Source organism: Mobula birostris, chromosome 11 (assembly GCF_030028105.1).
Source record: "Mobula birostris isolate sMobBir1 chromosome 11, sMobBir1.hap1, whole genome shotgun sequence".
Taxonomy (NCBI): Eukaryota; Metazoa; Chordata; class Chondrichthyes; order Myliobatiformes; family Myliobatidae; genus Mobula; species Mobula birostris.
Genome location: NC_092380.1, coordinates 107987121 through 108011898, shown reverse-complemented (window position 1 = coordinate 108011898; position 24778 = coordinate 107987121). Strand labels below are relative to the sequence as shown.

At 41.3% G+C, this 24778-nt stretch overlaps 1 protein-coding gene across 5 annotated transcripts in view; it reads left to right on the top strand.

Annotated features, from left to right (window-relative positions):
* elp4 (elongator acetyltransferase complex subunit 4) overlaps window positions 1-23413 on the top strand; it is a 230912-nt gene extending 207499 nt beyond the window's left edge. Inside the window, exons 10-11 of one of the 5 annotated variants that reach the window (XR_011887814.1) lie at window positions 20787-20931; window positions 23099-23158. Coding sequence is in view for 4 of the 5 variants with exons in the window: in XM_072272814.1 (XP_072128915.1) it covers window positions 23099-23230 (132 nt within the window). In the remaining variant the exon portion in view is untranslated. Of the gene's footprint in view, window positions 1-20786; window positions 20932-23098 lie in introns of all 5 variants that reach the window. The other 4 variants (XM_072272816.1, XM_072272814.1, XM_072272818.1 and 1 more) reach the window with 4 other exon arrangements.
* Window positions 23414-24778: the final 1365 nt, after the last annotated feature.

The window sequence follows — 24778 nt, the reverse complement described above, 5'->3', positions numbered from 1 at the left end:
TGAATATAATCGACTACATTTTGAATGTGTTGAGTATTTCTACTTCCATTGCCCTTTTAAGCAGTGAGTCAAACCCCACTATTAAGTAAAAGTAAGTCCCTTAACTCTGTTCTGATCCTCCTATGACTCTGTGGGATTGCAATTTGTGCTGTCTTCTGGCCATAATCATTGACTTCTATTCCACTTATTGGTAGTACAGTCACTTAATTTGAGTATGATATTCCCATAGGGTTATTGCCTTAATGGAGAAAGCCTGTATATGACTTTGTTTAACATGGGGAGGCTGATGCAAGGACAGCCACCACATGGTCCTTGATAGATCAGGTTCAGGGTCCAGTAGTATGGAGAGCAAGGTGACTGGGGACACTTCACTGCCTCAGCCTTCATTGCTGTTGTGGTGTGTCAACATCCTCCACCAGCTGTACTAAGGAGGGCTTAGTTGGATCGCCCTTTGTCTGGAACCTACCAGGAGCAAATCTCCAGACAGTATTGCTCTTGGGATCTCAGAAGCTCACAGGCCTCTTCACCAGAACGGGGTGATGATCCTCAGAGAAGGTATGTAGGTGACTACTGGGCAAGTGGGCTGATGGTCCATTTTCCAGTTTGTAGGTGGTGCGAGCTTATTATTGTTTTCCAGTTATTTCTGAGTCATCAAGGTTACCTGTATTTCCTTGCATTCTCTAGTCAAATTCTCTTATGCTACATATTTTCAACAACAGATTCGGAGTTCAGAGTTTGTACGTGCTTGATTCTCCTTACTAAAGATTTAAGTTCTTCAAATAACTAGTTAAAATTTAAATGGAAGAAATATTTTGCCAACTTTGATTTATTTTTCAAGTGAAAGTGCTTGTGCAGTTTCTTATTTTCCAAATGACCTCTGATTTTCAGATTATGTGCGTAAAGTGTTAATGCGACTGTGCTGTGTAAACATAATAAAAATCCTATTTGCTCTCACTTCTCTGCCTTGCTAAAGTTCAGTTTGCCAACAAGAAGCTTGGGAATCTTATTGTAGACATCCTGTCAAAAAATATGGGGCTTCACCATTTCAGTCCAATGTATTAAAGCTGAAAGCACCATTTATATGCATTTTCTGCAGTGTTTTACACTGCTTTACTGTCTTCCTGTTACCTCTGGTTAAATTCAACCCTGCTGAAAACATTTAAATTAGACAGACTGCTAAAGGGCTGTTTGGGGTTTTTTTTATTCACTGATCTCTAAAACTCAAACACAGTCCGATGTCCTTTGACCTGCACAGCAGAATATGGCTATATACATTTGGGCTTCTGACCTTCCAAATAGAAGTGAAATGACTACTAGGAATCAGTAATTTTTCCTTTTAAATTCATGATTGTGTAGTGTGTTATTTTTATTTTTCATAAGTACAACAGTAGGAGCAGATTCTTGATGGCTAATAGTATGTATAATCAATGGATTAGATTTTAACTCATGCACTGCATTCTCTGTCAAAGATTTCTAAATTGAGACAGTACACCAATGAAGCACTTGGATTTTTTTCTGTTATTATTTTATTTATTTATTTGTCTGTCTATTTAGTTGGTTAGTGATACAGCTCAGAGTAGGCCCTTCCAGCCACACTACCCCTGCAACTACCAACAAACTCAATTTAACCCTAACCCATTCACAGGGCAATTTACAAAAGGCCATTAACCTACCTGGTCTTTGGTCCGTGGGAGGAAACTGGAGCACCTTGGAAAACCCATGCGTTCCATGTGGAGGACGTACAGAGACTCCTTACAGAACGGCACCAAGAGTTGAACTCCGAACTCCGGAACACACCAAGTTGTAATAGCATGGCACTAACTGCTACACTGTTGTGTTACAGTATCTGTCTTTGTTGTTTTAACATTGTCATCAGAAAATTCAAGTACTGTTAAATCTATTATTGATAGAAAAGATAAGTTAGTTGTGCTTCAATGCAACTAGAGGAAATATACCGTACAGAAACAATGGAAAAATAAGTGCAGCATGTTGCAGTTATGCTTAGGGAACATCTTACTGCTCTTTGTTAACAGCATGTATTAAAGATAAAATTTGCTCTCCTTTTTGCCCAGCGATTAGCTTCATTTGACGTACAGTGAAATGCATCGTTTGTGTCAACAACCAACACAGACTGAATATGTGCTGGGGCAGCCCGTGTTACAATGCTTCTGACGCTAACATAACATGCCCATAACTTGCTACCCTAACCTATACATATTTTAAATGAAGAAAGAAACCAAAGCACCCAGGATGAAACCCACGTGGTCGCAGGGAGAACATGCGAACTCCTTACAGACAGTGGTGGGAATTGAACTTGATCTCTGCACTGTAAAGCACTCTGGCACTTAGGTATGCTAACTCGTATGCTGCAGTGCCACTACCATACACCCTGTTGGTGCTCCTTAGTATTTCCATGTTGAAGTGGTGGTCTTCTTCTACAGTAATTGCTTTCTGCTTTTGCCAATGACTGAATGAATGGGGCGGGGTTCTGAGTTGGATGATCAGCCATGATCATAATAAATGGCGGTGCAGGCTCGAAGGGCCGAATGGCCTACTCCTGCACCTATTTTCTATGTTTCTATGTTTCTATATATCTAAACTGGAATAGTTATCTATATGGACAAACATGAATCAATAGCTATAAGCAGAGAGAGCCAACTGTTCAGCTTTCTTCTGACAAATTCAAGACCAGACAGTATATTATTACCTTAGTGGTTTTATATTTGGCCCCAGAGGCTCTGGCTCTCTGATATCACTGCCTGAAGTAACGTCTCACTGTTGCCTGTGGAGTAGAATACTTAAAGCAATATTTTTTCTTCTGTGTTATTTGGAGCATGTCATAGTATTTCATCTGTACAGCAAAATAATTCATTCTACTTTCTAAGAAAGTCATTGCCAAGAAGATGGAAGTCTCAACCGTGGGTGATTTTAATCCTGCTATAATATCATTTGTTCCTAATAGCCGTAGTAACCATTTCAGCTTTCAGTGTTTCATGAAAAAGTTGTACATTTGGAAATATATGGACACAAGAATGTTGCTCAAGACTGAGATATATCATTCCAAGAGCAGCACCTCTGCCACAGTTACTCTTAACACTGGTGCTCCATATGGTTGTGTCCTCAGCCCCTTACTCTACTCCTTGTACTGCACGGTCAGGTTCTACTCTTAACTCCATCTCCAAATTTGCGTATGATATCACTGTAGTGGGCCGTGTCTCAAATAATTATGAGTTGGAGTACAGGAAAGATATAGAGAGCTTAGTGACATGGTATCATGACACCAACCTTTCCCTCAATGTCAGCAAAACTAACAATTGGTCATTGATGTCAGGAAAGGGGCCATACACTTCCGTTTACATCAACAATGTTGAGATTGAAAGCTTCAAGTTCCTAGGAACTGTCCTGGCCCAGGCACGTTGAGGCCATAGCTGAGAAAGCTCAACATGCCTCTACTTGCTCAGAAGGCAAAGAAGTTTGTCATATCCGTGTTAACCTTTACTAATTTTTATCAATGCACCATAGAAAACATCCTACCTGAATGCATAATAGCTTCATATGGCAACTGGACTGCCTGTGGCTGTAAAAACCAGCAGAGAGTTGTAAACACAGCTGAGGACATCACAGAAACCAGCCTCCCTTCTTTACACTTCGCTGCCTCAGTAAAGCAACCAGCAAAATCAAGGACCCCACCCATCCAAACATTTTCTTTTGCCCCTTTTCCATTAGACAGAAAATACAAAAAGCTGAAAACATGTACCACCAGGCTTAAGAGCAGCTTCTGCCTTGCTTTTGTAAGACTATTAAACGATTCCCTAGTCTGATAAGATGGGCGCTTGACCTTACAATCTACCTCATTGTGATCTTACACAGTACCTTATTGTTTATCTGCAGTGCACTTTCTCTGTAGCTGTTACAATTTAGTCTGCATTCTGTTGTTGTTTTACCTTGGTCTACCTCAGTGTACTGCGTACCTCAATCAATCTGATCTGTATGAACAGTATGCAAGACAAGCTTTTCCACTGTATCTCGGTACATGTGACAATAATAGACCCATTCCAATTCCAAACGGAATTAATTGCACCAGTTAAACTTACATATTCATCTATTAAATTCATGTGATATTGTGATCTAAGTACATAAATGATGTAGACATTTGAGAGAATGTGGATGATTAATGAACATATGATTTAATACAACTCAAATGATGCAAGCTTGTTTTAATATTGTATTCTAAGTAAAAACCTAGATGCATCCTTTTTGTGATTTCACTTTTGCCTTCTTTTACCTGATATTGCAACTGCTTCCTCACTGTGAATGCCAATAAGAAGTCAAGTCAAGTCACTTTTTATTGTCATTTCGACCATAACTGCTGGTACAGTACACAGTAAAAACAAGACATCGTTTTTCAGGACCATGGTGCTACATGAACAGCACAAAAACTACACTGAACTACGTAAAACAACACAAAACTACACTAGACTACAGACCTACCCAGGACTGCATAAAGTGCACAAAACAGTGCAGGCATTACAATAAATAATAAGCAAGACAATAGGCACAGTAGAGGGCAGTAGGTTGGTGTCAGTCCAGGCTCTGGGTATTGAAGACTCTGATAACTTTGGGGAAGAAACTGTTACATAGTCTGGTCGTGAGAGCCCGAATACTTTGGTGCTTTTTGCCAGGTGGCAGGAGGGAGAAGAGTTCGTATGAGGGGTGCGTGGGGTCCTTCATAATGCTGCTTGCTTTACAGATGCAGCGTGTGGTGTAAGTGTCTGTAATAGTGGGAAGAGAGACCCCGATGATCATCTCAGCTGACCTCACTATCCGCTGCAGGGTCTTGCGGCCCAAGATGGTGCAATTTCCGAACCAGGCAGTGATGCAGCTGCTCAGGATACTCTCACACAACCTCTGTAGAATGTGGTGAGGATGGGGGGTGAGAGATGGACTTTCCTCAGTCTTTGCAGAAAGTAGAGACGCTGCTGAGCTTTCTTTGCTATGGAGCTGGTGTTGAGGGACCAGGTGTGATTCTCCACCAGGTGAACACCAAGAAATTTGGTGCTCTTAACAATCTCTATGGAGGAGTCGTCGATGTTCAGCGGAGAGCGGTCGTTCCATGTCCTCCTCAAGTCAACAACCATCTCTTTTGTTTTGTTCACATTCAGAGACAGGTTGTTGGCTCTGCACCAGTCCGTTAGCCTCTGCACCTCCTCTCTGTATGCTGAAATATTTGAATACTCAAACCAACTATTCTATGAAACTCTAATCTAAGAGTGCGTGTTATAAATTAGTAGAACAAGTTGTGAAAGCTGTTCTACTCATAGAATCATAGTGATACAAAACAGAAACAAGCCCTTCAGCCCAAGTTCACAGAACATCAACTACCTCTTTATACTCCTGTCTGTTTGTCCTTCGTACCCAACAACAACGGGAGACTTGTCTGGGAGGTTTTTTTTAATGAAAAGGCCATTGCACTGGAACAGTTCCACTCTTTTGACCTTGAAAGTTCAGGACCAGTGGTACAAGTAGTCACCTCAAACTGGGGTCTTCCTTGGTTGCAGTAGACGAACATGACTTCTCTGCCGTATCATGCCCTTTCATCTCTATAAAGTGTTGCAGAACTGCCTTCTTGGTCATTGGATCTCTCTGTTAATCTCATTCACTCATTCCGCCAGAACTGACTTTACGTGCTAGGACAGGCATGTTCCTATCCCACCAGCTACTCTAACCTGGTTTAGCTCACCTGTTGAAGCAGTGTTACCGGGGTGTGGCTGCTGTTGCGTGCAAACAGTTACTTGGGGCCACAGGTGAGAGCTAAGTGTCCGGTGGGGCCCAGAGATGAGTGAACTGGCCCAGAACATGACAAGCTGCTTCACCAGAGGTGCTGCTCCTTGCTGGACACCCCATATACCCCTAATCCTATATTACTCAAACATTTGTATCAACATATTCAGATCTACCCCTCACCTGTCAGTTAACCTACCAGCATGTACGTCTTTGGAATGTACGAAGAAAATGGACTCTTGGTGGAAACCAGTGTGATCACAGGGAGAATATGCAAACTTTATACACACACTGTCTGGTGTCAGGATTGAACGCAGGCCACTGGCACTGTAAGACTCAAGCATGTGCTACCCACCTCAATCCAACTTTAAAAAGGTTTTACTGCATCTAAAAGGATGAAGTGCCTTTTGGCAAGTTGGATTGGGCAAACATCCATGCAATTTTGTTCCTCCTCCCCCATTCTTAACTAATTGTTTAGGTAAAAGTCAGATCAGTTTACCTTCTGAACAGTTGCTGTTCGGAGCACTGAAGCAGAAAGTGCGACATTCAGCTCAAGAGTCAGACCTGCTCTTCCGCTGTAATTTGCAGTATTTCTTTCTTAAGTTCCTCCACCTTGAGGGAGAGAACTCTGACATTTCCTTAAGAAATGCTGCGTGATAGTTCTTCCCCTCGGCCCATTCTGTTGCAATCTGTAAGAATGAAAAACCTAATGCAACTATTACCACAGTGCACTACCAGCCCCAGCCTACCCACCATCAAATAAAATATACAGAAATGTTCAATGGTACATTTTAATGTCAGAGAATGTATACAGTATACAATCTGAAATCTGGAAAAGGGTAAGTAACATCATGAGGGATCCCACCCACCCTACTCGTGGACTGTTCGTCCCATTCCCATCAGGGAGGATGTTATGCAGCATCTACACCAGAGCCACCAGACTCAGAAACAGTTATGTTCTCCAAGCAGTAAGGCTAATCAACACCTCCACCCACTAACCTGCTCCTCCACACCCCAAACCACCACTACTTTATCATTTCCTGTCGGAGTCACCTCATGTACAGAAACTCATGCACCTAGTGTCATTTTATGGGCATACAATCAATCTATGTAGATAAGTTATCTTATGTATTTATATTTATTGTGTGTTTTTAATTGTGTTGTTTATCTTAATATATTTTATTGTGCTGCATCAGATCCAGGGTAACAATTATTTCATTCTCCTTTACACCTGTGTGCTGGAAATGACATTAAACAATCTTAAATCCTGAATCTTTGAATCATAGTACTGCAATTACAATAGGATTTTGCACACAAAAGCAAAAGACATATTGTTTTTTAAAAGATGTTGACATTCTAGACTTGGTTCTTAATTAACAAATTAACTCCTGCTAGAGTTTAGTATTTAAGAAGTTTACAAGATCTCATTGCCATGAAAGCTATGGGAAAAAGACGCCTGCAACTATTAAAACTGGATTCATCTAGGCCATAAACACACGAGATTCTGCAGATGCTGGAAATCCAGAGCAACCCACACAAAATGCTGGAGGTACTCAGCAGGTCAGGTAGCATCTATGGAGAGGAATAAACAGTCGATATTTCAGGCCAAGACCTTTCATCGGGACTGGGTCATAATACTGTTATAAACCCTGGATACCAGACTTTTTATAGGATACATAAATATGACAATATATCCAAATAGCAGTAAGGAAACGTGCACATAAACATTTCCATATGTTTAATTTAATGTGTGTCATTAACTGACTGGGTGAAATATGTATTTTTGTGTGTTTATCTACATACAAAAGGAAAAAATCCTCCATTTAAATAGTGCCTTCCAATGCCTCAATATATTCCAAAGCAATCTACAGCCAGTGAACTGATTTTGAAGTGCAATCACTCTTGACTGTAGAAACCAGTCCTACACAGCAATCTCACACAAACAGCAGTGCATTTATTACCAGAATGAAGGATAAATATTGGCCTGGTCGTCACTTTTAGCTCCCCTAATGAATAGAGAACTGCAGGTATTGGAAATCTGATACATTAGCTCTGATCCTTTTCCCACAGCTGTGGCCTGGCCTGCTGAGTATTTTGAGCATTTTTCAGTTTTTATTATATTGAGCTCCCTATTCTTGCAGGCTTGCTTGACATCAGTCTACATTGCGATTTGGCCTTTTGTACACCCACCAGGTTAGACCACAGTTTGTATATCACTGTACAGCAGATAAAAGGATGAAGAAATAATTCAACAGAGAGCTAAATTTTGGAATGATGCTCCATGATTTCTCTGAATTAACATAGTCAAAAGCATAAGTGAAACCACAAAAGGCCATGATGTATGGTGGTTGATGCTGCCGCCTGCATTTCTCTTAGCATTGTTATGCATTGAAAATATGCCCATTGTGTTTCCAAATGGACAGAGTCCATCTCTGTGGCACCTGCATCATCCCACGTTGTTTTACAGCAGACTAAATATCATTTTAAAAAAATTAACTGTGTCACATATGCATCAAAATGTGTCGTTTGTATTGACAATCAACTCAATTCGAGGATGTGCTGGGGGCCGCTCACAAGAGTCACCATGCTTCCAGTGCTAACAGAGCATGCCCACAACTTAGAAATTCTAGCCCACCTGTCAAATTGGAATGTGGAGGGAAACCATGCGGTCACGAGGAGAACGTACAAACTCCTTACAGACAGCAGCATGAGTTGAACTCCAGTCTTCCAATTGCCGATACATTATGCCAGCTGCATCACCTGTGTACTTCTGCAGTGCAATCACTGTCAGAAGTATGTTGTGCAGGAACAGGTCTGTGTCCAGCAAGCTCCCACTAATACTTTTGTAAAGTTAACTGAGCAATAATTATTAGGCAATAAATTGGAGATCTAGCCAATTGGGAGGGGGGCAGATGGGGCATTGGGTTAAGGGCTCATTCAAAATGCAGCACATTCAGCAGCACTGCAAAGCCTGAGTGCTGTATTGAAATGCCTGTCTGGAATTTTGTGTTCAAATCTTTAAGAGTAAAAAGTCAACATTCTGGCATAAAGCCAAAAATTCCACCAATTGTGTCAAAGCTGGCATTGTTCAAAGTTAAAGTAAATTTATTATCAAAGTTTTGTTGTTGTTTTGTATGGCAAGTGTTCTTCTCTTCACACTTCTAATTGGTTTTTGTCAAGCCACTTCTCCAGCTCATGCCTATATCGATGGACTGTGACAAAACCATCCCAGGTCTTGGTGAGAGAGCATGTTTGGACCAGGTGGAGGATGTTTTGGGTTGGGGCACCCACAGGGGCAAGCTGGGGTTTGTCAGGTGTCCCATCGGTGTAGTGTTAGCGCTCTTTTGGCATGTTGACTTCTGAGTCTATTTGTGGCTGCCCAGTTTTTTCCAGTAGCTGTAGTAAAGCCAGGAGGAGCGAGTGAGGTTGTCAATCAGATCTCTGCCGGGTTGGGGGGAAGCATGTTGTTGTGCCAGTATTGGCGCCATTCAGTGTGTTTGTCACCAGAGTCAGGGGGTTTTAAGTTGTAGGAAGGTTTTCGGGATTTGTGTCAGGAAGTCGGAAGAGCATTTTTAATGAGTCTACCAAATGGAATGTCGTTGGGCATATTTTGGATACACTTGGAGAATTTTCCTGAAGCTGCTCTTCCACGGATCTCCGGGGGTGCTATTCCGTATATTGTTGGGAGCCATTGGACAGGTGTGGATTTTAGGACTCCTGAAATTATTCTCATAGAAGTATGGAACTGTGTATTGATGATGTCTATGTGAACACTTCTCTCCCAGGTGGGTAAACAATATTCGGGGACTGAGAAACATAGTGCTAGGCTAGATGTTCATAAGACACTCTGGTTAGCACCCCATTTTGTTCCTGCTGTCTTCCTGATCATGGCTGTTCTGGATTTTAGTTTCTTTGCAACATTTTGAAGGTGGATCTTGTATGAGAGATTTCGATCTAGTGTGACTCCTAAATACTGTGGCTGTGGATCGTTGGGTTGCTGCGTGTCATTTAGTTTGATGTGAAGTTTGTCATTTAGTTTGATATTATCAAAGTGCATATATAACACCGTATACAACCCTGAGATTCATTTTCCTGCAGGCATTTACAGTAGAACAAACAAATACAACAGAATCAATGAAAAACTATACACAAAGACTGACAAACAATATGCAAAAGAAGGCAAAATGCAAATACAAAAAGGACAAATAAAAATAGTAATAAATAAATAAATAATGAGAACGTGAGTTGTAGAATCCTTGAAAGTGGTTATGGTATCAGTTCAGTGTTGTGGTGAGTGAAGTTATCCACACCGGTTCACTATCCTGATGGTTGAGTGCTAATAACAAGCGGTTATCTATCTAGGCTGAAGTTGTACTGATAATTAAATATGAACAACTTTGTGTAACTGGATAGCAGAATCAAAGCAGCATGCTTATTTGAAATAAATTCTTCTTAATATTACAAACTTTACAGTAGTATCTACCCAGAACGATACATGTCCAAAAATAGTACAGAACAATAATTAAAACTGAATTTTGAAGCTACTTAACATCATTCATCACCTAATTCTCTTGTAGTTGAATTGTATTAGGAACAATCCTACTTCAGCTTTTTTTTTAGTGATTACTAACAGGGAAAGATGTTAAACATGTAACTTGAAGCCAGGGAATATTGACGTTGTGGAAGGGTTACAAGTTCAGGTATTACGCTTGACTGATTTCCAAATAAGCCAAGATGCTGCTCGCCCTTATACATTAGTCAGGTTCTGGAATTAAAGCAATTTTTGGACATCAGCATTTTTGCAAGCAAAATCAAAAAGGTTTTATAATTTGTCACCTGGTTTACATAACCTTTTGCACTATTTGGTGATTTCTCAGAAGACAGTCTATAGGCAGGATCACACATCTGGCAGTAAGACATATACGGGGCTGTGATGTGGCGCAGATCATACATTCTAAACATGAGCTGTGTTATATAATCAGATTGCTTTTCAGCCTACTTGTCCATCAAGAACCCATCTATATTTCCTATTTTATTCTATTTCCCAAAACATGGCCTGTATTTTTCTACACTTTAGCATTTTGAGGACTCATCTAGACACTAAACTGGTGTAAGTGAATGTGCCTTCAGCACCTTGACTTCCAGATTTCAACCACTCTCTGGGTGTAACAAAAGCTGTTCTTCAAATCCCCTCTGAAACCCTTACTCCTTTTCTTAAACTTTTACTATTTGTTTAGCAACACCTCGGATAACGTCTGAGAAAATCTGCAGATGCTGGAAATCCAAGCAGCACACACAAAATGCCGGGGGAACTCAGCAAGCGAGGCAGCATCTAAGGAAAAGAGTACAGTCGATGTTTTGGGTCGAGACCCTTCATCAGGACTGGAGAAAAAAGATGAAGAGTCAGAGTAAGAAGGTGGGTGGAGGGGTGAAGATTCACAAGATGATAGTGGAACCGGGAGGAGGAGAGGAGCAAATTAAAGAGCTGGTAAGTGATCGGTGAAAGAGATGCAGGATTGAAGAGGGGGGAGTCTGATAGGAGAAGACAGAAGACCATGGAAGAAAGAAAAAAGGGGAGGAGCATCAGAGGGAGGCGATGGACAGGTAAGGAAATAACGTGAGGGAAGAAAATAGGAAAAGTGAAGAGGAGAGGGGAGGTTACCAGAAGTTGAAGAAATCGATATTCATGCCATCAGGTTGGAGGCTACCCAGACCAATATGAGGTTTTGCTCGTCCAACCTAAGTGTGGCCTCATCGCAACAGTAGAGGAGGCATGGACTAACATGTTGGAATGGGGAGTGGAATTAAAATGAGTGGCACTGGGAGTTCACTCTTTTTTTCTCCAGTCCTGATGAAGGGTCTCAGCCAGAAACACCGACTGTACTTTCTTCCATAGATGCTGCCTGGCCTGCCGAATTCCTCCAGCATTTTGTGCGTGTTGCGAGGAGTCCTGTCAGTCATCTCTGCTCCGAGGAAAACAGTTTACCCATAAACTTGAGAAATTCTGCAGATGCTGGAAATCCAGAGTGACCCACTCAAAATGCTGGAGAAACTCAGCAGGTCAGGCAGCACCTATGAAAATGAATAAACAGTCAACGTTTCAGGCCGAGACCCTTCTTCAGGACTGGAGAGGAAGGCAGTAGATGCTGGAATAAAAAGGTTGTATGTGATGGGTAAAGCCAGGTGGATAGGAAAGATAAATAGCTGGAGAGGAAAGAATCTGATAGGAGAGGAGAGTGGACCATTTAAGAAAGGGAAGGAGGAGGGGACCCAGGGGGAAGCGATAGGTGAAAAGAGGTAAGAGGGCAGAGTTTATTCAGTCGACGAATGTCCTTTGCAACCCCTTCACTACAATCATATATCCTTCATATAGTGTAGCAAGTAGAACTACACACAGTACTCCAGCTTTTGTCTGATGTTTTATACAGTTGTGCCTTAACCTCCTTCCTCTTAAACTCTGTGCCTCAATTAAAAAGGGTAAAAATCCCATATGCCTTCTTAATCATGTTATTTACCTGTGCTGCTACCTTTAGAAACCCTTGGAACATATTCACCAAGATCAACATTCTAAGCAAATTTATTATAAATATACATACAGTGCCAATAAAGGGTATTCACTTATGCCCTTTGGAAGTTTTCATGATTTATTGTTTCACAACATTGAATCACAGTGAATGTAATTTGGCTTTTTTGACACCGATCAACAGAAAAAGACTCTTTCGTGTCAAAATGAAAACAGATGTCTACAAAGTGATCTAAATTAATTAAAAAATATTACACACAAAATAGTTGATTGCATAAATATTCATACCAAATCATCACTGGCGCAGCTACTTGGTTTTAGAAGTCACATAATTAGTTAAATGGAGATCACCGTGTGCAGTCAAGATGTTTCAATTGATTGTAGTAAAAATACACCTGAATCTGGAAGGTGCAACTGCTGGTGAGCCAATATCCTGGCAAAACCTACGCCATGAAGACGAAGAACTCTCCAAGCAACTCTGCGAAAAGCACATCAGAATATCCCTTGGAGTACAGTTACGTCAATCATCAAGAAATGGAAAGAATATGGCACAGCTGTAAATCTGCCTCGAGCAAAAACTGAGTAACCGTGCAAGAAGGGGACTAGTGAGGGAGGCCACCAAAAGACATTTGACAACTCTGGAAGAGTTACAAGCTTCAGTAGCTGAGATGGGAGAGACTGAGCAGACAACAAATGTTGCCTGGGTATTTCACCAGTCACGGCTTTATGCGAGAGTGGCAAAAAGAAAACCACTGTTGAAAATAACTCACATGAAATCTCGGCCAGAGTTTCCCAAGGCATGTGGGAGATTCTGAAGTCAGCTGGAAGAAGGTCCTATGGTCTGATGAAACCAAAATTGAGCTTTTTGGGCATCAAACTAAACACTATGTTTGACATGAGCCAAACACCTCACATCAACAAAAACACACCATCCCTACCGTGAAGCATGGTGATGGCTGCATCATGCTCTGGGGATGCTTCACTGCAGCAGGTTGTGAAAGTAGAGGGTAAACTGACTGCAGCAAAATACGGGGAAATCCTGGAGGAAAATCTAATTCATTCTGAAAGAGAACTGTGACTTGGGAGAAGGTTTGTTTTCCAGCAAGACAATGACCCCAAGCATAAAGCCCAAAGCTACACAGAAATGGCTTTAAAACAGTTAATGTCTTGGAGTGGCCAAGTCAGAGTCCAGACCTCATTTGAGAATTCGTGGCTGGACTTGAAAAGGGCTGTTCACTTATGATCCCCATGCAATTTGACAGAACTTGTAAAGAAGAATGGGGAAAAATTGTAGTGTCCAGGTGTGCAAAGCTGATAGAGACCTATCCACATAGACTCAAGGCTGTAATTGCAGCCAAAGGTGCATCTACTAAATACTGACTTGAAGGAGGTAAATACTTATGCAATCAATTATTTTGTGTTTTATATTTATAATTAATTTAGATCACTTTGCAGAGATCTGTTTTCATTTTGACACAAAAGAGTTTTTTCTGTTGATCGGTGTCAAAAAAAGCCGAATTAAATCCACAATGATTCAATGTTGTAAAACAATAAAGGGTGAAAATTTCCAAGGGGTGGTGGTGTTTGAATACTTTTATCGGCACTTTATATATCACCATATACAACCCTGAGAGTAAATTTCTTGTGGACATTCACTGTACAAAGAAATAAAATAGAATCAATAAGAGACCACACCAATAAAGTGAAAGACGACAGACAGCCAGTGTGCAAAGATAACAAACTGTTGAAATACAAAAAGATAATAATAATAAATAAGCAATAAATATTGAGAACATGAGATGAAGAGTTCTTGGAGGTGAGTCCGTAACTTGTAGGGGCAAGTGAAGTTGAGTGAAGTTATCCCCTTTTGTTTAAGAGTTTGATGATTGAGGCTAATAACTGTTCCTGAACCTGGCAGTGTGAGTACTGAGGCTCCTGTACCTTCTTCCTCGTGACAACAGCAAGAAGAGACATGGCCTGGATCATGGGGTCCTTGATGATCAATGCTACTTTCCTACGACAGTGCTATAAGTGAGATGTGCTGAATGGCGGGGAAGGCTTTACCCATGACGGAAAGGGCTGCGTTCCTTACTACCTCCTAGCATCTAATCATTCATTGTCAGTTTCTGAGTCCTATTGGTCCATCTAAAATGCATCATGTCACATTTTCAATATTAAATGCTGTCTTCCGTTACCCTGCTCATTGTACCAACTAAGCAATATCATTCTGTAGGTGAAGTCTACCCTTCTCAGTCAACAACAGCACCAAATTTCATTTTATCTGTCAACATACAAGTTCACCTCCTGCACCCATATCCAATTGAGGAATGTTATAAGGATCCCAGCGCTAAACCCTGCAATATACCATCGGTCCCAGCCTTCCAGTTGCTAAAGCAACCTTCTACATCGTCTGCTGACTCCTATCAGAAGGCTATTTTGGGAATCAGTTTACCAAATTTCCCAAGATTCCATGGGATCTTACCTTTCAGATCAGTTTCCAAATTAGGACCTTGATAAAAGCCTTTTTAGACTATATCAATTTGACTATCCTCATTGACACAATCAGTTACTCTACAAAAAAATTCAGTTGAATTAGTTAGATAGAACACACATAAAATGCTGGAGGAACTCATGTCAAGCAGCATCTATGATCTGTGAAGAAGAAAAAAAGTTGACAGTTCAGGCCAAGACCCTTCATCAGGATTGGAAAGCAAGGGGAAGAAGCCAGAATAAGAAGCTGGGGGAGGGGAGGAGTATAAGCTAGCAGGTGATAGGTGGAAAAGGTAAAGAACTGAAGAAGAAGGAATCTAATAGGAGAGGAGAGTGGACCATAGGAGAATGGAGAGAATAAGAGGAACCTTCCACCTCACTTGGTCTCACCTATCATGTGCCAGCGTGTACTTCTTCACCTCTTCCCACCTTCTTATTCTGGCTTTTACCCTTTTCCTTTTCAGTCTTGCTGAAGGGTCTCAGCCCAAAACATCTACTGTTTATTCTCCTCCATAGATGCTGTCTGACGGCTGAGTACCTCCAGCAATTTGTGTGTGTCGCTCAAGTTTGCCGGCATCTGCAGAATCTTTTATGACATTGTAATGACTCAGTGCATAAAAGACCTCTTTTTCTAGTGCCTCTGATATCCTCTGGGCACAGTTCTGAAATAGTGCCCCTAGCCATAAGACATAGGAGCAGATTTAGGCTATTTGAATCATGGCTGACGTATTAACCCTCTCAATCCGATTCTCCTGCCTTCTCCCATAACCTTTCATGCCCAGACTCATCAAGAACCTATCAACCTCTGCCTTAAATGCACCTAGTGACCTGGCCTTCTCAGCCACCTGTGGCAATGAATTTCACAGATTCACCACCCTCTGGCTAAAGAAATTCCTCCTCATCTCTGTTCCAAATGGACATGCATCTATTCTGAGGCTGTGCCCTCTGGTCCCAGACTCTACTATAGGAAACATCCACTCGACATCCACTCTATCCAGACCTTTCAACATTCGATAGGTTTCAATGAGATCCACCCCTCATTCTTCTAAATTCAAGTGAGTACAGACCCAGAGCCTTCAATCGCTGCTCTCATAATAACCCTTTTAAACCCTTGAAGCACTCACTAATGTGAATAACTTCACTGGGATTAGCCCTATCTAAATGAGTCTTGAACGATTTTGCTACAAACAGAATGGTGCCTTCATTTCCAATCTCACCTCACAGCTGAAAAATATGGACCCTGGGCGGCATGGTAGCAAGGTGGTTAGCATATGCTTTAAGATAGAAACATAGAAAACCTACAGCACAATACAGGCCCTTTGGCCTACAAAGCTGTACCGAACGTGTCCTTACCTGAGAAATTACCTAGGGTTACCCATAGCCCTCTATTTTTCTGAGCTGCATATACCTGTCCAGGAGTCTCTTAAAAGACCCTATCATATCCGCCTCCACCACCGTCACCAGCAGCCCATTCCACGCACTCACCACTCTCCGTGTAAAAAACTTACCCCTATATCTCCTTTGTACCTACTTCCAAGTACCTTAAAACTGTGATGTCTTGTGCTAGCCATTTCAGTCCTGGAAACAAGCCTCTGACTATCCACACAATCAATGCCTCTCATCCTCTGTCGCTCCAAGGAAAAAAGGTCGAGTTCACTCAACCTATTCTTATAAGGCATGCTCCCCAATCCAGGCAACATCCTTGTAAATCTCCTCTGCACCCTTTCTATGGTTTCCACATCCTTCCTATAGTGAGGCGACCAGAACTGAGCACAGTACTCCAAGTGGGGTCTGACCAGGGTCCTATATAGCTGCAACATTACCTCTCGGCTCCTAAATTCAATCCCATGATTGACGAAGGCCAATGCACCATATGCTTTCTTAACCACAGAGTCAACCAGCACAGCAGCTTTGAGTGTCCTGTGGACTCAGACCCCAAGATCCCTCTGATCCTCCACACTGCCAAGAGTCTTACCATTAATACTATATCAGGGTTCAATTCTCACCGCTGTCTGTAAGGAGTTTATATGTTTTCCCCATGACCGCATGGGTTTCCTCCCACATTCCAAAAGATGTATAAGTTAGGGTTGGTAAGTTGTGGGCATGCTATATTGGTGCTGGAAGCACGGTGACACTTCCGGGCTGCCCCTGCACATCTCAGACTATGTTGCACACTGTCGCAAACAATGCATTTCACTGTATGTTTCAATGACAAATTAAGTTAGTCTTTAAACCTTCATCTTTAATCAATCCAGTGAATCTTTTCCACACCTTTCCAGGATCAACACATCCATCCAGGAATATGGTATCCAGTATAGGACACCTAACTGATGTTTTATATAGATTCAACATAACCTCTGTCTTTTGTAGTTTTTTTTTAAATCTGAATCTCAGGGTCCCATATTGTTAATGTCCTCCTGAGGCCATTCTCAGGCTGGAGGATCAACACCTCATGTTCTTCTGGGTAGCCTCGAACCTGATGGCGTGAATATTGATCACTCTAACTTCCTGTAATTCTTCCCTCTTCCCCTTCCCTGTTTCTCAATTCCCCATTTTGGCTCCTCTCTTACCCCTTCTCTTCACCTCACCTACCCATCACCTCTCCCTGTTGCCCCTCCTCCTTCTCTTTCTCCTAAGGTCCCTGTACTCCTCTCCTCTCAGATTCCTTCTTCTTCAGCTCTTCACCTTTTCCACCTATCACCTCCCAACTTCTTACTTCATCCCCCTGTCTGCCACCCATCCACCTTCCTCCCTTACCTGGTCTCACCTTGCATTCCCCCACCTTCTTATACTGGTTTATTCCCCCTCCCTTTCCAGTCCTGATGATGGGTCTTGGCCCAAAACATCAACTATTTACTCCCCTCTATTAATGCTACCTGACTTGCTGAGTTCCTCCAGCACTTTGTGGGTTGCTCTAGTTTGTGACCAACCACTTGGGGAAAAAAAGGTATATACTTATTCAACCAGATCTTTGAACACCCTGTGTCATTTAGTCTGTGATTGCAGATTTCCACCATAACCTCTTATTTTAAGCTGATTATTTAGTCATAAACAACTGTGTAGTCAGGATATCTTAGTCTGATTTCTCCTTCCCCCTCCATTCAATAGATGTCGTCCTATTATGTCCAAGTATAAAAGCCACCAATCAGATTCACCAACTGATCCAAGATCAATACTCATATCTCTAGTATTTTATTGTACATGTACAGGTGGAGGTTGAGAACCTTGCTTCATTTTGATCTTTGGGAACAGAAGGTTTATGTAGAAGACACGTACGGACCACAGGCTCCTAGAGTGAATGCTGTAATTTGAGCTGAACTGTGATTTGAACAAGTACGCTGACCAACTGCAGTACTGGACTTCGGTTTACTACATACTGTATTAGAAATTGGTGGTATTATGTCACAACCATAAGCTGATATTGAGACATGGTGATGTAATTGATAGGTTGGCGCTGTGTGAAGTCCTGTCACACCAAGAAAGTCAAGTAATATATTTTGGCTTATGCCCAGAGGCTGGAAGTCAAGTGATCTTGAAGATACCCACTTGTCAAGTAGCTGTCCTCCTGTTTTTTGTAAACAGAAAATGCTTGGAATTCGGATGATAAGGATGTGGCTCTGCTTTTATTGAGCTTGAGATAAAAATCTGTGTTCAGGGACTAGCATTCCTCCATTTGTGTTGCTTAGAGGAAGCTCAGAAAGATCAAGTATACTCATTGGATTCCTCCACTAATTACAGACCTGTTCGGGCTTTAGATTGAGATTATTATGGCATAATTGTCTACTAGTGCCAGAGGGTTCAAACCTGATCAGGTCAACAAATCGTTCTTAATGCTTGTAATACTTTTTATTATTGCATTCAGTTGTTAGTAAGCTTGTTTCTTGACAGAAAGTATGAAGTAGTTACAAAGTGCACTCCATGCAAAAGTGAAAAAGCCCGGTAACAAATAACAAACAGATATTGGCTGTTTGTTTCGATGTGTGGTTTCTTTGAATGTGATACATAAATGCTTTATTCTGAAGTGGAATTACTCAAAAACAGTTACTTTCCCCAAGCAGTAAGGCTGATCAGCACCTCCACCCACTAACCACCCCTCCACACCCAACCACCACTACTTTATCCCTTTCTGTTAGTCACCTCATGTATAGATTTATGGATGTACAATCTATGTATATCAGCTGTCAGACGTATTTATATTTATTATGTTTTTTATTATTGTGTTCTTTATGTTGTGGGTTTTTGTGCTGCATTGAATCTGGAGTAACAATTATTTTGTTCATCTTTACACTTGTGTACTGGAAATGACATTAAGCAATCTTGAATACCTGTTTGATACCACATGAAGCCAGGTTGTAGCATATCCTTCACATCGTCTGGATGCAAAAGCAATTAATTTATGCATTGATAACTAACTTATAAAAAGATAACTAATTTAAGCATAGGTGTATCTACTGAAAATATTTCATGTTCATGAAACAATAAAGCAGAGCTGGTAGCATTAGCGCAATGCTATTTACAACTCAGGGGACTTAGGACTTCACAGTTCAATTCCGGTGCTATCTATGAAGAGTTTCTTTTTTCCCTGTGAATGGCATGGGTTTCCTCTGGGTGTTCTGGTTTCCTCCAACAGCTCAAAGACGTACTGGTTGGTCTTTGAAAATTTTCCTGTGATTAAGCTAGGGTTAAATAGGTCGGTTGTTGGACAGTGTGGCCTGTTGGGCCAAAACATCCTGTTCTGCATTGTATCGCCAAATAAATAAATAAATATTGCTGAGTTTGAAATCTGAAATTGTGAAATTCGTTGCCATAGACAGCTGTGGAGGCCAAGTCATTGGAAGTTGAAAGATACTTGATTAACAAGGGCGTCAAAGGTTACGGGGATAAAGCAGGGAATGTTTAGTGGAGAGAGTAAGGAGTATATTTGATCAAGTGGAGACCAAAAGTGCCTTAATAGCACAAATGGTAATGATACCTGCTGAGTAATAAGATAAGGTGGTGTTCTTTGGGTTTCTTTAAGTCCACAAGCAAAGAGATGAACCTGACGGTCACTTTTGTAGGCTGAGTGGAGTTGTTCATGAAACGCCATCACCCAAACTGCATTTAGTTCCTCCAGTGTAGAGGAGACAACATTGTGTCCACAGAATGCATTGTGAGGAATCATAGATGGAGAAGTTCCTTTGGGAGAGGTAATGTGGGGTAGTGGTGGTGGCATCAGGCTGGAGAGAGCAGAAATAACATACTTTGAATGTGGGATGGATGATGGATTACAGTAGGTCATACTGTGGCATGGTGGCATAGTGGTTAACGTAACGCTTTATAGTATCAGCTGTAAGATCAGGATTCAATTCTCACTGCTGTTTGTAAGGAGCTTATATGTTCTCTCTGTGACCGCCCTCAAGGTGCTTTCATTTCCACCCACATTCTAATGATGTATGGGTTAGGGTTAGTAAGCTGTGAGCATGCTATGTTGGTGCTAGAAGCATGTCGACACTCACAGACTGCACACCCTCAATGCAAGGGGCACATTTCACTGTACATTTCGCTGTTTCGATGTACAGGTGACAAATAAAGTTAATCTTCAAAAATTATCGTTAACTTAGTGGAAGGAGAGGAGATGAGAGTGAAAGTCCAGAAATGGATTAAGTGTTATTGAAAACTTTGCCAACAATGGTGTAGAGGAAAATGGTGTATTGATAGCTATATTGTGGTAGGTGCTATCATCAACTTGCATTACCACCTTATGAGTCCTCCCCTTCAATCTACTGCCTGCCACTTAGTTATTGGCTGCTCCTCTCTGCTGGGATGCATAGGGGATTCAATTGAGTGAGTCTTATAAATATGAAGCGATTTGATCTGCTGCATATTGTGTTACAAAGCATAAAGCTCTTGTGCTTGTTTTTGGGAATTGGGTTTAAAGTGTTTGTGGTACCATGACTGATTAATTTAGGGCGTACTAAGCCGAAGGAAATTCATTGCAGAAAATATTCCGCAGCTGCCTCTGTGACTCAGTTGACGGCAGATTCACCACTCAAACACCACATCCTTTTCCAGAAGCTTGAACGTATGACCTCAGCTGACAGCAACTGTACTGGAGGAGTGTCACATTGTTGGATGGTCCTTTCTACTCTCAGACAAATGTAAATATTATATGAAGAGAACTGTAGTTTGCTGGGAGTCACACATAGCATCGTAAAGTCATACAACGTGGAAACACATCCTTCGGCCCAACTCATCCATGCTGACTGTGATGCCCAGAGAGCTGTTCCCATCTGCTCATGTTTACATAAGAGATACAAGTAGGGGTCAGCCATCTGGTCCATCGAGCCTGCTTTGCCATTCAGTAAAAATCATGGTTGTTCTGGACATGGACTCAGCACCACCTCCCTGCCTATAACCCTTAATTCCCATGCTACTCAAAAACCTATCTAATTGTGTCTTAAATGTAATGAGAGGTATTTAATTGTGTCTTAAATATATTTAATGATTTAATATGTTTAATATTTACTGCATCCTGGGCAGAGAATTCCACAGAATCACTACTCTTTTCTCCTTATCTCCATCCTAAATCTGTTTCCCCAAATTTTGAGGCAATGTCCTCTACATCTAATCTCTCTTACCAGTGGAAATAATTTTCCTGTCTCTATTATTCATCCCTTTAGTATAGCCCATAGCCCACTGATCCTCTCCGATCCTTGTACTTAACTTGATGGTTTTTAAACCCTGGTATGGAAACACCAATGCTCTTAATGGAAAATCCCATAAAAAGTAGTGGATGTGACCCAGTCCATCACAGGTAAAGCCTTCCCCAACATTGAGTACATCTACACAGATTGCTGATTCAGGAAAGCACCATCACTTTTCCATACTGCTGCCATCAGAAAGGAAGTACAGGAGCCTCACCATCAGGTTCAGGAACAGTTATTATACCTCAAGCATCAGTCTCCTGAACCAGACGGGACAATTTCACTTGCTCCATCACTGAACTGTTCCCACAAACTATGGGCTCACTTTCAAGGACTCTTCATCTCATGTTCTCAATATTTATTGCGTTTATATATTTTTTTCTTTTGTATTTCCACGATTTGTTGTCTTTTGCACATTGGATGTTTGTCCATCCTGTTGGGTGCAGTCTTTCATTGATTCTATTGTGTTTCTTGGCTTTACTGAGTATCCTTCAAGAAAGCAAATCTCAGGGTTGTATACGGTGACATATATGTACTTTGATGGCACGTGGCCAAGTGGTTAAGGCGTTCGTCTAGTGATCTGAAGGTCGCTAGTTCGAGCCTTGGCTGAGGCAGCTTGTTGTGTCCTTGAGCAAGGCACTTAACCATACATTGCTCTGCGACGACACCGGTGCCAAGCTGTATGGGTCCTAATGCCCTTCCCTTGGACAACGTCGGTGGCGTGAAGAGGAGAGACTTGCAGCACAGGCAACTGCTGGTCTTCCATACAACCTTACCCAGGCCTGCGCCCTGGAAACCTTCCAAGGCGCAAATCCATGGTCTCACAAGACTAACGGATGCCTATATATGTACTTTGATAATAAAATTTACTTTGAATTTTGAATATTGCTCATCTACTTGCCCCAACCACTATTTCTGGCAGCTCATTTCAAATATGCACTTTACATGATAAAACATCCCCAGATATCCCTTTTAAATCTCCCACCTCTGATCTTAAGCTTTCCCTTTTTGTTTTCAGTAGCCCCTTTCTGAGAAAATTAATGTGTGCATTCACCCTGTCTTTGCCTCTCGTGATCTTATACATCGCATTCAGGTCGTCCCTCAATCTCCAACAATCCAGGGACTATAGTACTAGTCTATGTTGCCCCTACTGGTGACTCTGCTCCCCCCCCCCCCCAAGCTGACTGTCATGATGTGTAAGCTTAACGTGTGTCAAATTGGGTGATATATTTTGTACATTCAAATGATGACTATATTTGAAAAATACAGTGATTTTAAACATCCTAAGCAAGAGAACTGCAGTGCGGAACTGGCCCCTTCCCCTTTCCTTTCCAGTCCTGAAGAAGGGTCTCTGTCTGAAACACTGAATGTTTATTTCTCTCCATAGACACTGCCTGACCTGCTGAGTTCCTCCAGTATTTTCTGTGTGTTACTGTGGAACTGCAAATTATTTTTTAGTTACAAAGTCCCGTTGATTTTGTTGTTTGAAATGATCTTACCTCAAAATAAATGAAATACTTGTCAATTTTTCTCTGTAATTTCTATTTATTTATGATTTTTTTTGAAGAAAAGAAATAGTATATTCTAAATGGTCTGCCTCTTCCTTTCCTTCCTTTAACAGAGGCTGCATTTGCCTCCAGACTTGTCAGACACAGTGAGCCGATCAAGCAAACCGAATGTGGCAGAATCAGCCAGACTGCTGAGCTCAGGATGTGGTGATGCAGCCAGAGGCAAGAAGCACCTGGACTTCTAGTGACTCTTGTTTAACCGTTTCACTCTGTATTCTCATCAGACGTAAAGTGTTATTGTGGATCATCGGTGTATAAATAAAGCAATAAATATTATTGTCTGTTTAATTAATAAGAACATCTTTTACATTAGGCCCACACCCTCAATGATAAGGAGGTGATCATACCAGAATCAGGTTTATTGTCACTGACATATGTAGTGGAATTTGTTGTTTTGCAGCAATATTACAGTAGCATACATAAAATATGCTATAAATTACAATAAGAAATGTATATTTTTTAAAAATTAAATCAGTAGTGCAAAAAGAGAGTAAAAATAGTGAGATAGTGTTCATGGGTTCATGGGCCATTTCGAAATCGGTGAAGAATTTTATTAAATATAATTTCCTATTTACAAATGAAACAAAATTAGCTCGTAATATATTTATTTCTGATCTGAGGGCTGTAAGACAGTGCAAAGGAAGCTAGATTACGTTTGTTGAATTATATTATTTGCAGGATTTTGCATTACTTCATCCATGCATTTTACAGAACCAGCATTCTTGTCTTTGCACATGTATTCATGCCACTCATTCTTTCCAAGCTGGGTTCTGAGAGATGTGGCAAGCTGCTATTTCATTTACATTTAGAAATTTATTACTAAATTGAAATTCACCCGTAACCCTGGAACATCTGGACAGTGAAGATGCATACATCAGGATGCTCTTCATTGATTACAGCTCAGCATTCAATACCTTCATCTCCTCAAAACTAATCAGTAAGCTCCAAGACCTTGGTCTCAATAGCTCCTTGTGCAATTGGATCCTCGATTTCTCACTTGCAGACCCCAATCAGTTCAGTTTTACAGCAACATCTCCTCCCGATCTCCATCAGCACAGGTGCACCACAAGGCTGTGTGCTCAGCCCCCTGCTCTACTTGCTTTACCCTTATGACTATGTGGCTAAGCACAGGTCCAATGCTATATTCAAGGTTGCTGATGACCGAATCAAAGGTGGTAATGAATCAGCATATTGGAGGGAGATTGAAAATCTGTCTGAGTGCTGTCATAACAACAACCTGTTATTCAATGTCAGCAAGACCAAGGAGCAGATTATTGACATCAGGAGAAGGAAATCTGAGGTACGTGCACCAGTCCACATCGAAGGATTGGAGGTGGAAAAGGTCAGCAACTTTAAATTCCTCTGTTATTATTTTGGAAAGTTGTATCTGGTGACCTATATGTTCTTTGATAATTTACCTTGAACTTTGAAATTAAATGCAATAAACTCAATCTATTCTGTGCTTTGCACAACAAGCAAACTTTCTCCGCAGCACCTTCCAAATACACAATCTCCACCAGCTGGAAGAACAAAGACAGGAAAAGCATTGGGGGAGAGGGGCCGGTGGTCACCAGAGCCAAGTAGTTGCACTCCAAGCCATATGTGGAAATTTATCGCCATTCCTTCACTGTCGTTTGGTCAAATCCCTGCAATACTCTGTCTTCACAGCAAGTGGATATGCCCATATCTCAAGACCTGCAGCAGCTCAAGTACTTTGAAGTAAAAGGCAGCTC